Genomic DNA, 15,439 nt, shown 5'->3' on the forward strand with positions numbered 1-15,439 from the left:
TGAGGAAACTGAGGCAAACAGGGTTAAGTGACTCGCCCAGGGTCACAAAGCCAGTAAGTGCCTGGGGCCAGATTTGAACTCAAGATGGATCTTTCTGACTCCAGACCTGGTGCTGTATCTGTTGTTCCACCAAACTGTCCATTCTCAGCTCAGCAACCAGGCATTTAGGAGGACAAGATTTATTTCTAGGAGAACTTTACTGTCTAAAAGAAGAGCCAGGCTTCTCTTTTCTTTTTGTTTTCCACACTCTCACTCTTTATCTTTTATACAAGTTTTACCTCTCAGCCCCTGCAGTCCCCACTAGGCTGGAAGCTTCTTGAGGATTAAGACAGTCTTTTATTCATCTTTGTATCGCCAATGGCTAATAGAGCACCTTGTAAATTCTTGGAGCTTCAAATATATTTGATGATTTTAACTGAAAGGGGTATAGTGCATTAAAATGAGAGTTCAGATAACTGGGTTAAATAACCTTGGAAAAATCATTTAAAGTCTCTCAGCCTCAGTTTGTTCACCTGTAAGAAAATTGAAGGCTTTGGACTAGATAGATGATGTATAAGATTTCTTTTAACTCTGACATTCTGTAAGTCTAAGAGAACAGAGTTGTGAAACTAATAGGAAAAAAAGAAAGGACTAGACCCAGGGCGAAATCCAGGTCTTCTGAGTCACACTCCAGTCTTGCTTCCCATTGTAGTGCCATTTCTATGATTTTCCAGTGTGCCTGAGTCATACCAGTTCATACCAAATAAATCTTGTCCAAAGCACAAAGGTGCCAATAAGCACAAATTTTAGCAACAGCTTTTGATTAAGCCAAATTTCCTTGATAGACTGGTTTGCCAGGATGTCTGGACATGCAAAATCTCTGTGTACTGGAAAGCCATTTAAGTCCACCATTCTTTCTTTGTGATCCCATATTTCTCTTCCTTGCATGACAGGAAAAATGAGGAATTCACTGTGTGCACCAGAATTCCATGTGGTATAGCAATTTCCTTCTGAAAAAGTACCCAGTACAGTAATTAAGATAAATCAAGTACAAGTTCTTTTATTGTCCTCTGTGAGCTTGGTGGATTTGGAAGGACAAATTTTTTCTAAAATATACAGTGTCTCCTTTAGAGGTCAAAGACAAAGGTAGCTGGAAGCTGTTGTTTACACTGGTACATTAAAAATCTTTTGGCACCAAGTACAAGGTGAAAGAGAGACTTCTTGTGAATTGTGAATCTGGCTAAAAGAGACAGGCATGTGGAATAACCATTATAGGCTTTTCATCATTTCTTGGTGAAGTTCTGGCCTAAGAAGATTCTTTATTAGCTTTTTTAATATTCCTTTTATTACAATAAAATTCATATAGACCTGGAGGGAGGATACAAGATGCCAAAGGATTTTTGGTTTGCCTTTATTGTAGATACTAATAGTAAAAGGTTAATTCTTGCCTGGTTTAATAAAAAGGGAGGTGGGGGAGAAGTTAAGTTCATTATTCACTATTAGTAACGTATTGTCAATATGAAATTTCATTAGACTATAAAGAGAACTTCTTTCACATTGTTGTGTAGTTGAAATTCATGAGTACTTAAGGGAAAGAGGAAGGCGTGCAGCGCTCTAGTTCAGTCATGCTATAGAATAGCATTCTGTTCCCACAATTCTCTCTCAGTGACCTAACTGGGATCTGATTAAAGTTCACGGGTGTTCATGTTTGCTTCCCTTCTCTCCCCTTCTTATTCCTCCTTCAGCAGGTCCTTTCCTGCTCTGGAATAATGACCCAGTGATTGAACCCTCAGCAGAGCCATAGCTAGGAATTCTCTCACATGAAACAAATACAATTGTGAAGGGAAGAATGGGGGACCTAATAAAAAAAGACAGTGGTGGAGGCGGGGAATATGGTGGTAGCAAAGAATAGTTTGATCTTGGGTGCACTATGCATCTTTAAGTCTCTACCATCAAGTATATGTCATTATAACAGAAGAAATTAAAGGTGTCCCTGCTTTCCCATAGCAGGTGCTCAAGAAATATTTGTTGGAATCATATAGGGGAAAGAGAGAATGTGATAGGGAGTTGGCATCAAAGCCAGGAAGACCTAAGTCAAGTCATATCTTTGACACTATATAACCCTGAGCAAGTCACTTGATCTCTGAGTCTTTAAAACTACATAACTCTTTATAAATTGCAGAGAAGTTGCCAATCTACATTTACAAGAGGGAGTTAACTCATTGGAGAGCTCCCTATGTCAATGAAATCATAGGTCCAGTCCCTATCCCTATAGTTAGAATCATATGTAGATATCTTAGTCCATATTAATTGGTTGGTTTTCTATCAGTATATTGGAATGACTCTTACCATTCAAAGCTATTATTAATGGTAGCACAGTAGGTTAGTGCTTTGGGCCCAAAATCAGCAAGGCCTCGCCTCATACGCTTATGGCAGTGTGACTCCAGGCAAGTCACTTAATCTCTGTTTGCCTCAACTTCCACAACTGTAAGATGGGGATCATAATAGCACCTATCTCACAGGGTTGTCATGAGGATCAAATGAGATAATATTTATAAAAAGTATTTAGCATAGTGCCTGGAACATACTAGGCAATACATATAAATGCCTATTCCATCTCTCTCCTCCTGCCATTATCTCTCTCAACCTTGGTAGATTTCTCTCATATATTCAGAAAGCCCTACATGAAAATTGGAAAATCATTTTTTCTTTTGAGGGCAATTGGGAATGGGGGGGGGTGGGTGGAGAGGGATGTGACATATTCTTCATAAGTCTCACACAAATAAAAAGTATATTTAAGTTTGGGGGATTAAATATGTGTGTGTGTATGAATATATGTATGTATGTATGTATATACAGGAACATTCTACTTGTTTATTTCAAAACTTAAAAGCAGGAAACAAAGAACTCTTTTCAAGAAGTGGGACCAAACATCAAATATAAATATATTTCAGTTCCAGTTAACATACAGGAGGGCACCAAGGGAGTTATTGAAAGAGAAGGAAAGAGAAAGGCAGTCAGAAGGAGAAAGAAGGGCATGAGAAAAAGTGAATAAAGAAGGGATTGTTAGATTCTGAACTTGAAGAACCCAGGCATCAAAGTATCTTATCACAGAGTATCACTACCCTCTAAAATTCTGAACCAACTCCGGTTTCTACAATAAGAACAAACACTTCTTCTTTGACATCTAGCTCCCTACAACTTCCAAGTATTTCCTGTTTTTCTATGGAGTTCTAATTGTACAGTATGTTAAGGGAATGACAGATTACAAAGCTAACTTTGAAACTTTTCAGATATGGTTCTGTTGACCTAACTCTCAGGACAAAGTTGCTTTAACATTCTAAAATGTCATTTTCACTTACCTTGTTTTCTTTTGAGAGACTATGACTGCCCCCTTCCTCAGTGTCTGCTCATCTCAATTTAACTTCTACTTGTGATACTTCTCTAGAAAACTTACTAAGTCTACAAATTGAAGAAAAGATGTGAACTTGCTTTGATAGAAGCAGTTTCCTCACCTGAGATTTCCCTCTGCCAATAAAATCCCAGATTCAATCACCATCACTACCCCCAAATGGAATTCATCCTGTCATCTGATCAAGCTGAGGACTCTCATTATGTGATTTTCTAGGACCTTGGACATGGAACCTTCTGATTTTTTGCTTTGTTTAATTACTTCTTTGTTTATTTTAACATACCTAAAGTCCCCTGTCTCATCAATCAGTCTGTATAATACTCAATACAGTCATCACATTGACATAGTCCTGTCTCCACTATGACAAGGGAATTACTCTGTCAACAACTACACTCTTCTGCTTGCCACTACCCATAAGAGAGAGTCATTTCATCTCTCTGAGCTGGATTCTTCATTTGTAAAAAATGAGGGAGTTGGAGCAAATGTCTAGCTTTTGATGCTGTGATTCTTTAAGGGAAAAGGAAAGCCTGTAAGGAGCCAGGGCCAATTCAGAAACATTTTTTGTGGATTTGGCAGTAGCTCCTTTAACCCCATCCCACTGTTTATTATTTTTCCTCATCATTAACCATTAATGTTAATTATTAGCTAGTTGATGCTAATAAAATAATTACTAGTAATAATAACTAGCATTTACATGGTCTTTAAGTTTTGCAAAGTGCTTTATATATGTTACCTCATTAGTCTTCTTTGTTACTTGCATAGAGAAGGGGTCAGAATGAATAGCAGTGTCAGATTAAGATTCAAAGAAAGACACCATCCATCCCTTCCCTCCTACCTCCCCTACCAACCAACCAACTTCACCCTCACTCCTTGCTCATAGTCTTTCTCCTCTATAGTGAGTCTTACTAGACCCTTAGCATCCTTCCTTTCCCTCCTGATACCTTAGTTGGAATACAACCCACCTCTCCAAGTCATACTGTTCAAAACCCAGAATTAGCTGGGTAGGCAAAATGATAATCACTAATGTAAATACTTCATAAAACACACAGAAAATAAATATACTTTGGAAGGTGACACAGAAGTGGGAGCACCTGAATTCACATCCTGCCTTAAACACAAGTTGTGTGACCCTAGGAAGGGAGGAAAAGAATAAGCATTATAAATGCTTAATAGAGCCTACCATATGCTAGGCATTGTAATAAAAGCTTTATAAATATCTCATTTGGACCTCCCAATAACCCTGGAAAACAGATGCTGCTGTTATCCCCATTTTATAGTTGAGAAAACTGAGGCAGAAAGAAGCTAAGTAACTTATCCAGGATCGTATGACTAGTAAGTGCCTGAGTTCAGATTCAAACTCATCTCTCAGACTCCAACAGGTAAATCACTTAGCCTCCTTCTGCTTCAGTTTCTTCATCTCTAAAATAGGGTTAATAATAGCACCTACCTCACACAGTTGTCATGAGGGTCAAATATGATAACATAAACTTTTAGGTGCTCCACAAATGCTAGCTACTATTAATATTCAATCAATCAATAAACCAGTCCTGGGACAGGAGAAGGAAATACAAAGAGAGAAATTGAACATTCTCTGCCCTTTACATTCTATCAGGAGAGAAGGACATGTATACATAAAAGTCAAAACATCGACAAAATACAAAGAGGTGGAAAAGCACAAGAGGCTGGGGAAATAAGAAAAGGAATTGAATAGGAGGAAGGGGTAGAATTGAGCTTTTAAGGAAACTAGAGATCCTGAGAGTCAAAGGGAGGAGGGAATGTATTCCAAGCATGGGGGACCCTTAGAGAGGAGCTCATGGCATCGTTGTTTCACAGATTCAGAGATATAAGGGTCCCTGAAGACCAATGAGTTTAGCTCTTTCATTCATTTTACAAATGAAGAAACTGAGGCTCAAAGAGGCTGTGATTTTCACAAGGTCACATAGCTAGCAAATATCGAAGGTAGGATTCCAACCCAGCATGGGTCTTTATTGTGTGTACATGTGCACTTACAATATTTTTATATTTCTACACCTGAGACATGTTTCATTAACAGAAATGAGAGAAATAGAAAAGACAGGCATTACCATCTGATTTCCTGCTATACCCTTAGGACCATGTGCGTCTTCCATCTAACTTGCAGCTAAAATCTTCCACATGTGTCTTTTATCCAATTTGAATGGGAGCTCCTTGAAAGGAGGAACTGGCTTAGTTTTCCTATTTTTATCCCATGGTGCTTTGCATAGGAGGTCAGTTTGGCAGCAGTGTGGATAGAGCATCGGACCTGAAGTCAGGAAGACTCATCTTCCTGAGTTCAAATCTGGCCTAGCTGTGTGATAATGAGCAAAATTTGTTTGCCTCAGTCTCCTCATCTGTAAAGTGAGCTGGAAAAGAAAATGACATACCACTTCAGTATTTTTGCCAAGAAATGGTGTCATGAAAAGTTATACACAACTGAACAATAACTAGCTTTGCACATAGTAAGTACTTACTAAATGCTTCATTTATTCATGTATATGAATAAATGTACATGCATATGCAACTGTTCCATCCACTGTACTACCTAGTAGTATCATGGTTCAAAGCGCTTGTGACCTAAATTGAGTTTAGAACTAAAAATTCGGGTAAGAAGAATGCTGTCTTCCTCCTCTGGCTCTCTGCACAATTGGCCATTGTCTAAGAGAACGAGGCCCTTCAGTATAAATCACACAGTGAATGAGTGAAGGCAAGGAGAAAGTACACCTATAAACTAGCATGGAGAGGGCAGAGTAGGGAAATGCTGCTTACTAGCTATAGGATCTTAATCAAATCTCAATCTCTCTGATCCCCGATCTTTTTTTGTGTACGATGATGGGGTTGGACTTTGATCTCTAAGGTCCTCTAAATCTATGATCCTGTGATTTGCTACCACAAGCACTTTCTGCCTGTCTAGCTTTGTAATCTAATCAGGAAGAAATACATGGCCTCCCTTTAACCCCCTTCAATTGCCTGGGCACTTCTGGGTGCACTGCCAAATAAACAGCGTTCAGACCAATTTCTCTAGTCAGCTTGCCAAGCATTCTGCAGAAGTTGATGAGAAACATCTAATCAGTTCATGAGCATTTAAAAATGCATCAACAAAACTGCAAACAAGCCAAGAATAATAGTGAAATGGAGGGAACATGGTCAGACTTGGCTGATTTACAGGACCCAAACCTCTCAGGCACAACCCAGAATGTACCAGTTGAAACTGTGTTTGTTGCCACTTGAATCAAAGTCCATATGCCTTTGATTATTATTTTTTCCATGTTCAGTTCACTATAGCAATAATGGATCAGAGGCTGTGTTTGGAGCTGTCATTTCTGCTTAGCAAATCTTTAATCCTTAGAAAATTCTTTGTGCCCATGCCAACTATTGCTTAAATAAAACTCTGAGAGAAATATTACATTTCTTTGGGGTTTTAATTCAATGAGGAGGGGAATGAATATTTTTATGTACAAATAATTTATGAAGATAGATGATATATAACAAAAGTTCAGTTTTATATACAATCCATTTTTGTTCTTCCTTATATACCAATGTGTTCATGTTGGATTGTTAAATTTAAAATTAAAAAATTTTTTTAAAAGTCACACAGTGGGTAGGAGATCTCATCAGCGGAAGATTTGGGCAGAGCTGTGACTAACATTTTTGGTGCTTGGCACAAGTAGCACATGAGGTGCCATGAAATCACCTTGAAAAAAAATCAGTTGAAGGGATAATTCAGAAAAATCAAGGAAAGATCAGGGACCTCTTACTTTGGGAGACAGAGCCTGGATGCTGATGCTGGAGGATCAGGGGAAGAAAAGCATGAGACGGATGGACTAGGAAAGATCTCTCTCAACTGGGCTTCAGCTCAATTTAATTATTCTTCTTAACTTTATGCTAAACTCAGTTTTTCTACCTGCCAAAGTACTATAAAAGTGCTCTCAGGGCTCTGTACATTTAGGTACCCTAGAGCAAAGTTCCTGTCACCATGGTAATTTGGCTTCCATATGTAGATTTTCATGTAGATCTTTACTGATAAACATCTTCTTTCCCTCAAAATGGGCAAGAATTCTCTTTGACTATTCTTTGTTGAGCTTACTCTGTAGATCATAATGGTAATTTTCTAACACTGTAAAGGGGCAGCTAGGGGGTGCAGTGGATAGAGTGCCAAACCTGGAGCCCAGAAGACTCATCTTTGTGAATTCAAATCTGGCGTCAGACACTTACTGTGTGATCCTAGGCAAGTCACTTAACTCCATTTGCCTCAGTTTTCTCATCTGTAAAATGAGCTGGAGAAGGTAAAGACTCTGCTTAGACAATCTCCAATGGGGTCATGAAGAGTTGGACACAACTGAGAAATGACTCAACAGCTGTAAAGATGTTAACAGATAACAAAGCTTCTCTGCTCCCCTCCTTTGGTCTATATATGTTTACTTCTGTGCTTAGCCTTATCCAGAGGTCCACTTTTCAGGGTAGTCCTGGGAGATGATGGGCCAGGTGACTTCTAAAGTCCCTTCCAACTTTACTAGTCTATGATCTCACAGTTTCCTTCTCTCCTATCTCCTATCCACAGCCTTATTGGATATGCTTTAGACACAGCTGACACTTGATATGCAGTTGCTGAAGTAACGAATGAAATTGTATCAGTAATACTTTAACTTCTATGGTGTTTTCCAAATGTGCTGTTTATTGTTTCACTTGTTATTTGCTCAAATTTCCAGTGATTCCCTCTTTATTGCGTTTTCATTAAAATGCGAACACTTCAGCTGATATTTAAAAGCTCTCCACAATCTGACAACAGCCTACTTCATCTCATATTAGTTCGCTATATGTACTTTGCATTCTAGCTAAACTGGACTACACCCTATTCCCCAAATTTCACACTCCATCACCTGCATTTACATAAGCCACTGAACCCAAACTACCAAGAGATACCAATGTATAGATGTGTGCAGAAGTGCTGATCTCCATTGGTGAAGGGAGTTTCCATAATGAGAGTTCCCTTCACAGGTGTCAATGCTCTAGATTAAAATGAAAAACATAAACAAAACCCACAGATCACATTTATGATTTTTTTTGTCCAGAGTTGATCGGTCAACCCCATTTACTACACGATATGTGCCAAGCAAAGAACTGTATTTAGGATAGCAAAATGAAATAACTGGTCATAACATTGTTTAGAATATATAACATGCTTCTTGCTTTCAAAGAACTTCTAGAAAACCAGCATTGTAATGAAAAGAACATTGGACTTCAGTTTCAGGAACTGGCTCTGCTAAATACTTGTGGCATGACCTTGGGCAAGTCACTTCATTTTTCAGGGTCTGTTTCCTCCTCAGTAAAATGAGTGTTTGCACTAAGATTCTGTAGTTCTAGTTTCAGTAATAAAATCAGTGATTTTAAAATGAGGACAGGGTTATAAGTGATTTACCTCTTAGGAATGAACATAAACTTTTTTCCTTTTCTCTTTACCCAGTTATGAATTCCAGGTGACACCTAGAAACCCTCTTGGTGAAGGCCCACCTAGCAAAACTGTGGCATTCAGTACTGAATCAGGTAACCACATCAATGACTCCTAGTGGTTTAGTGCAGAGAAGTATTTATTGCTTTGTCTAATGCAAAGATTATCAGAGGGAATCCAGGGTAAGCTCCCAGGGCTGTCTTTTTGACCAATGTTCTAAAATTATCAATGGGGAGAAACAAATGTGTAAGACTGAGATACGTTTTTGTACATTTCTTTGTCTCTTTTCTACTCAGGAAAATTCTTTTGTGTCAGACTAAGTGACGTTAAGGAAGAATCTACGCTCAAATAGCCTGGCCAATCCAGTGTATGCTGCCAAACCCAGAATAAAATGGTCATGCACTACAAAAAAAGCTACTTGGATTTGACCAATATTGACACTCAGATTTTTAGTTGGTCAGTTTCCTAACAGCTCCCTGTAAACTATGAGATCCTAATTACCATTTTAAAATTATTTCTATGGGAAAAGAGCTACTTAGTACCAGTTCAGAAAGCTAGAAGCTTTTTTTTTATTTTGCCCACTACATGGAGCCTTGGCTCCTGGAACCATTGCTGCAGAAGCCCCAGGTACCAGTCAGTCAGTATTTATCAAGTGCTTACTGTATGCATCCTGGGGCATCTCCAGTCGTTGTGATGAATATTTGGCCACTGGACCCAGATTGTTCTTGAAGAGAAAGTGAGGCTGGTGACCTTGCACAGCCCTTCCTCACTCAAATCAAAGCCAACTGCAAGTCATGTCATCATTTCCCTGAAATCATGGTCCTCTTTGAGTATGAAGGACTAACAAACACACACACACACACACACACACACACAAAACTTAAGTGACCATTTTGTCATGATGGTATAGAACTGTAATTGTGAACTGTGAACACAAGATATTCAACTAATATTTATTAGTGATCAATATTCCTTAAACAATAATTGTCCCACCAACTGCAGCTTGTTAACATGCTGGTGACTGATAGTATCTACTCTTTGGGCTGAGCTAGAAACTGGATCTAGTGTTCAATCTTAGAAATTTGGCAGCTGTTATAGTGGCCTTAACAGATGGTACTGAACAACTGAGCCACGTGTCATAGGGAAATGGCTATGAGATGGTTGAAATGAATACCAACACTCAAAGGAAACTTTCCAAAAGCAAATTTAACTTGATATTTAGTTGGGGAATGACGTTTCATAAATAATACTCTGTAGCAACTGTGGAATCCATCTTCTTTACTGTGATGTTAGATTACAATGTTGGGCACTATTTATCTTACATTGACTGACTCATGGTTTGAAATTTTTCCCCAGCGGATCCAAGAGTGAGTGAGCCAATTTCAGGTAAGGATATTGCACTAAGCATAAATTGGAAGTTTTATTTAAACTACCTTAATGAAACAAGTCATGAAACATAACTTTAGTCATATGTCCTCACATCTCCCGCTTAGAGCTCTTGAAGTTCCTGCTAGTCTAAATGTTTATGTAAAATGGATAACAAACTTCATATCTGTGATGCTCTAGAAGCAACTGGGATATTTTGAAATGTCTACTTCAATATACCTGACCAACTCATGTTTTCTCATCCAAATCACTAAATCATCAAAGAATAAACAATTTCTCACTTAAGGCTTAGTTAGCTACAAGTCACATTGAATCTATTGAAATGTTATGTGCTACATAAGGCAACAAAATCCAGATTAGCACCAAAATGTTTTCCTCTGTATCTAGCATTGCAGAAAACTTTGAATACTGAGCATTATATTATAATGTTGAACATTTATTTTAATAATGAACATTCTTTCCACGATGTCTTCATTATTGAATAGAACTCAGGCTTTTAAAAAAAAATCTTTTCAACACCCTTGACTGTAAAAAAGATAGGTGCCAGCAAGTCAATACTGAAACTTGTAAATGTGGCAGTTTTGTAGGTTTTTAGGCAGCTCTTAAAAATAGAACAGTCTGCTACACACCGCACAGGATACAAAATCGTGGACAAGAAAATAAACTCGGCCTCTGTATTTCTCTTATGCAGCAGGAAGAGATGCCATATGGACTGAAATACCCTTTAAATCAGACTCTTATTCAGAATGCAAAGGCAAACAGTATGTCAAGAGAACTTGGTATAAGAAATTTGTAGGTGTGCAGCTATGCAATTCTTTAAGATACAAGATATACCTGAGTGATTCACTTACAGGTAAGAGCAACAAAACAAAACGAAAGCTCTCTGAGCTTTGTTCTTCAGTTCTCAGACATTTTCCTTTTAAAGCTTGGCTATTAATGACTTAGTTTGGTCTTTTCTACTATGGAGTACAAGTAACTGTGGGATTATTCAAATAAAAATATAGTACCTTTAATTAAAATGTCACTAAAGCATTTTTTGATGCTACAGATCGAGGTCTTGATTCTACCTTTTGGAACTACACACAAAAAGAACTATTTGAAAGGCCCAAACCTAGTCCTATGCCTAATAAATAGTAATGTTCATATTATAATTTTTGCCATAGCCATGTGAAAGAAAAATGTTCAATAAAAAGAAAATTAAACTTTAAAACTGTAAAAAAAATTAAGTTGACCACTAACAGGAAGTAATGTCCTTGTCCCACCAATTTTAACTTTATATTGAAAAATATGTATGTATATATGCATACATGAAATATAATACTCTTGCCATTTACTGAACTGGAAAGAGCTGATATCCTCAAACACAAATCTTTGAGTTAGAAGATGGAAGCTATTGAAATGTAACTACAAAGTTACCAAACACGCTTGGAAAGAGGCTGTTTATGTTTAACATGACTGTCACAGTCATGTCACAGTCACAATATTAACAGGCTTGAAAACAGACTTTTGGAATGGCATTAACATTCCATCTATTAAAAGTAAAAATTAAAGGAGTCCAAAGGAAATAAGTGAATTAAAAGTCCACGCTTGTAGCTAAATGCTTCTTATACAGCCCATTCTTGGCTATTTCACTTATCTCTCCTCTACTAGTTAAGTGTTTCTAATTTTTGTTAGGATTGTTTAGTGATTTCTCTGCCTCTGTAAACTCAGTTATGAGAATTAAATGAATGCCCCCTTAATAATCCACTATAGAGTAGTTTCTAGTTAGCTAGACTTTCTAATTAAATGATACCCTCTACATGCCAGATAACAAAATTTTCATTGTACTTGGATCTAAATTTTCAAAACAATGTCAAAGGCACAAAAACAATAACTCAGCAACTCGGGGGAAAGATGAAGAAAAAGAACCAGGACAAGAAACAGCACTGGTCAGAGAACTTGTTTTGGAGTCAGGACACCTGACTTTGAATAATGGCCCTGGATACCATTAGCTCTATGACCCTAGAGAAGTCACCTGTGACTCAATTTCCAAACAAGTGTTTATAATACTTGCTCTGTTGTGTAGAAAGTGTTGTAAAAGCACTATATCAGTTCGAGTTATTTAAAGCCCTAATCATCAATCTTGTGTGTGTGTGTGTGTGTGTGTGTGTGTGTGTGTATGAGACAGAGAGCGACTTGATTTTAATAGTTCAATACACTCTATGTTAGCAACATGTTCAATAAACCATCTTTGGCTTATATTTCAATGTCCTTATAATTTCTGTATATTCAGGAAAATTTTACAACATAGGAGATCAGAGAGGACATGGAGAAGATCACTGCCAGTTTGTGGATTCCTTTTTAGATGGCCGAACTGGACAGCAACTCAATTCTGATCAGCTTCCCATCAAAGAAGGTATTTAATTGAATCTCAGTTCTTCTAAAACGGTCTAGTGGCCCTCAAAAAGTTTTGCTAGAGTGAATTAAAAAACTGATTAAAAACTGAGAGAAATACAGAGCACATGCATAGCTTTATATACACAAGGTACATCATCACAGTACAGAAATAAAACATAGGAAAAGTACTAAACTAAGAAAACAGAAGTTCTTGTTCTGGCTCTGTCGTTTGCTTTCTGTTTAATCTTGGCCCAGTCAGTTAAATCACCATGAACCAAACTGACACATTCCTTGTCATCTGTAAAATGAATTGGCTAACTACATGCCCTCCGACACCCTTTCCAATTCAAATAGTCTATGAAATAGGGTAAAGGTACGTAAAGCTAATTAACTTCTCTGTGCTCATAGGGACAAATGAGATTCTTGGGCAAAATTCAATTGAACAAAGTATTTATTAAGTACAGAACACCATAAAAAGAAAACTCTTTCAACAAAAAATGGGTAGTTCTATTTCTCTTTCATTTATTGACTCCACCAGCCATGTTCTCTCACCATCCTTCCAGAATTTAGTAACTGAAATCTTGGCTCCACCAGAGCCAAGTGAAATTAAATAAATAAAATAAAAGATACAGTTATACCATTTTAAGAAAATTTTAATCAGATACATTAGAGAGTGAGTATTCACATTATCACAAGATTCTCCACAGGGTTTCTTTAAATAGCAACCTGTATTTTTAAATTCTTAAAATATATATGATTCTTCAAAAACAAAATTTGTGTGTGAAGTGTGCTTGCATGACAACCATATTGAAGTAATTCACTAGCTTTTGTTAGCGCCTACAGAGCTAAGGCATCAGTAGTAAATTGTGAACGTAAATGTGTGTATGGCTAGGAGAGGGCATGGGAGGGAGGAGGGGGAAGAACCAAAGGGAGAAAAGAGATTTAATGAAAAAGTATTTTTATTTTAAGTGTCAAATAATTTTATTGGGCATGATTTTTTTCGGAAAATTCGCTGCATAAGGCAAAATAAGTTTTGTAGAACATTTAGTAAGAAGCAGCTCCCTTGCAGTATTTACAACAGGAACATGTTAACAAAGACATGTTCAAGTGTGAGTACAGTAACTATCTTGACACAGGTCAATCAATCCTTCATACTAGGTGGCTAAATTTTAAAATACACCCTGAAGGCATTTTCAAGTAAAACTTTGCCAACTAATGTTTTTGAATCAATACTATGAAATACTGCAGAAAGGGTAAGAAAGTGTGTAGTGAAACTAAAATGTGCTTAATTTTTAACATTTATTTTAATATTTATTAGGCTACTTTCGAGCAGTTCGCCAAGAACCAGTTCAATTTGGAGAAATAGGTGGTCATACACAGATCAATTATGTTCAGTGGTATGAATGTGGAACTACGATACCTGGAAAATGGTAGATGCTGCAGTAGTGCTGAGAGATGCCTTCTGTTCCACCAAGGAAGAGATGGAAATGTTATATTTGTCCCACTTAAACTTTTTGTTTACTATGTATAGAAATCTAAAATGGAATTAATGGCAATATTAACTGTTTATTAATAGGCTGCTTACTATATTTATCAGGTTCTACAAAGTCATTTAAATAAAGTAAGATATAGGCATAAAGAGGAATTTGGGAAGCTGGCTCCCTGCCCATGGTATTTTAAGAGATACAGTGTGTATGTTATTTATCACAGTGATGTAATAAATGTTTTGAGGCACTTTTATGGTAAACTTAAAGTATAATATGCATTAGTTTTAAATATTCACTTTTATTACCTGTTTAGGTAACTACAAACCTCTATTCTCCCTCCCTTTAGAATTAATTTTAACTTATTGGATCAAACTCTTCTTAAACAGAGCTAAAAATACAATTTATCCAATATTTACGTAGTCCTCAAAATAGAAATAGTTGAATAAGCTTTTCTGTAAGAGTTCTGACACCTAGTCTCAGCACACAATCAGATACTTAGTGAAGATATTTGTCAAGTCTTGAGTTAGGCAAGTTTCATTTTAGCAGTTCTGCATCACCTAGAATTCAGAGTCCTGTTTACTTAAGAGATTTATTCTCTACCCATCAACCTATGCTATAGTGTCTGGATGTATTTTTTTCATCAAACTTAGGACTTCCACTGTCCCTTGAAATAAATGTGTCTTCATTTAATCTATTAACATGGTCATGTCCCTAGCCAAACTGTAAGCACTGGTTCTGATGTCTGAGCACAAAAGAGCAAATGAACAAGGTCTACAATAATGTACAGGATATTTACTATATATATTTTGTATAAAAGACATCTATGAATGAATGCAAAGGGAGATATTTGTTGTAATTCTGTTTTTTTTTTTTAACTCAAACTGTAAAGAAAATCTGGTAAAATAAACTGGTCCTGGGGGTAGGGGGGTAATTCACTATGCTTAATGTCTTCTATACTGTTGCCTTTATTCCAAAATGCCTCAATTTTCCCCCTCCAATGCTACGTACATTTTTAATTTTTCAAAATTTAATGAATTCTGCAATAAAGAGATGTAGTTTTTTTAAGAAATGTGTTTCTTTGTTTCTGAGATGTTCACATCATTGAGTAACTGTTCCCTTATACATGTACATACATGTATATGAATGAGAATCCTTAATTAAAATTTAATATGGAATTGCATACTTCTAACCCCATAGTACATTTTCATCATCTTTCATCATCACTTTTTAAATTGATAACTAGTTTTATCTCAGCCTAGTTTGTCTCTCTTTGAGGTCTATTTTAAATGAGTTTTTATGCAGATTGTTCCCCTCTGGCTCTGAATAATAAAATCT

The 15,439-nt window shown here is 36.9% G+C and overlaps 1 protein-coding gene across 19 annotated transcripts in view; it reads left to right on the top strand.

The window, feature by feature from the left end:
• ABI3BP (ABI family member 3 binding protein) overlaps window positions 1-15,173 on the top strand; it is a 286,413-nt gene extending 271,240 nt beyond the window's left edge. For all 19 annotated transcript variants that reach the window (XM_072614163.1, XM_072614173.1, XM_072614165.1 and 16 more), the window contains 5 exons: window positions 8,871-8,950; window positions 10,212-10,241; window positions 10,933-11,094; window positions 12,514-12,636; window positions 13,936-15,173. In XM_072614163.1, coding sequence (XP_072470264.1) covers window positions 8,871-8,950; window positions 10,212-10,241; window positions 10,933-11,094; window positions 12,514-12,636; window positions 13,936-14,051 — 511 coding nt within the window. In that variant the 3' untranslated portion in view covers window positions 14,052-15,173. The remainder of the gene's footprint in view (window positions 1-8,870; window positions 8,951-10,211; window positions 10,242-10,932; window positions 11,095-12,513; window positions 12,637-13,935) is intronic.
• The last annotated feature ends 266 nt before the right edge of the window (window positions 15,174-15,439 follow it).

This window comes from Notamacropus eugenii, chromosome 5, assembly GCF_028372415.1.
Source record: "Notamacropus eugenii isolate mMacEug1 chromosome 5, mMacEug1.pri_v2, whole genome shotgun sequence".
Lineage (NCBI taxonomy): Eukaryota > Metazoa > Chordata > Mammalia > Diprotodontia > Macropodidae > Notamacropus > Notamacropus eugenii.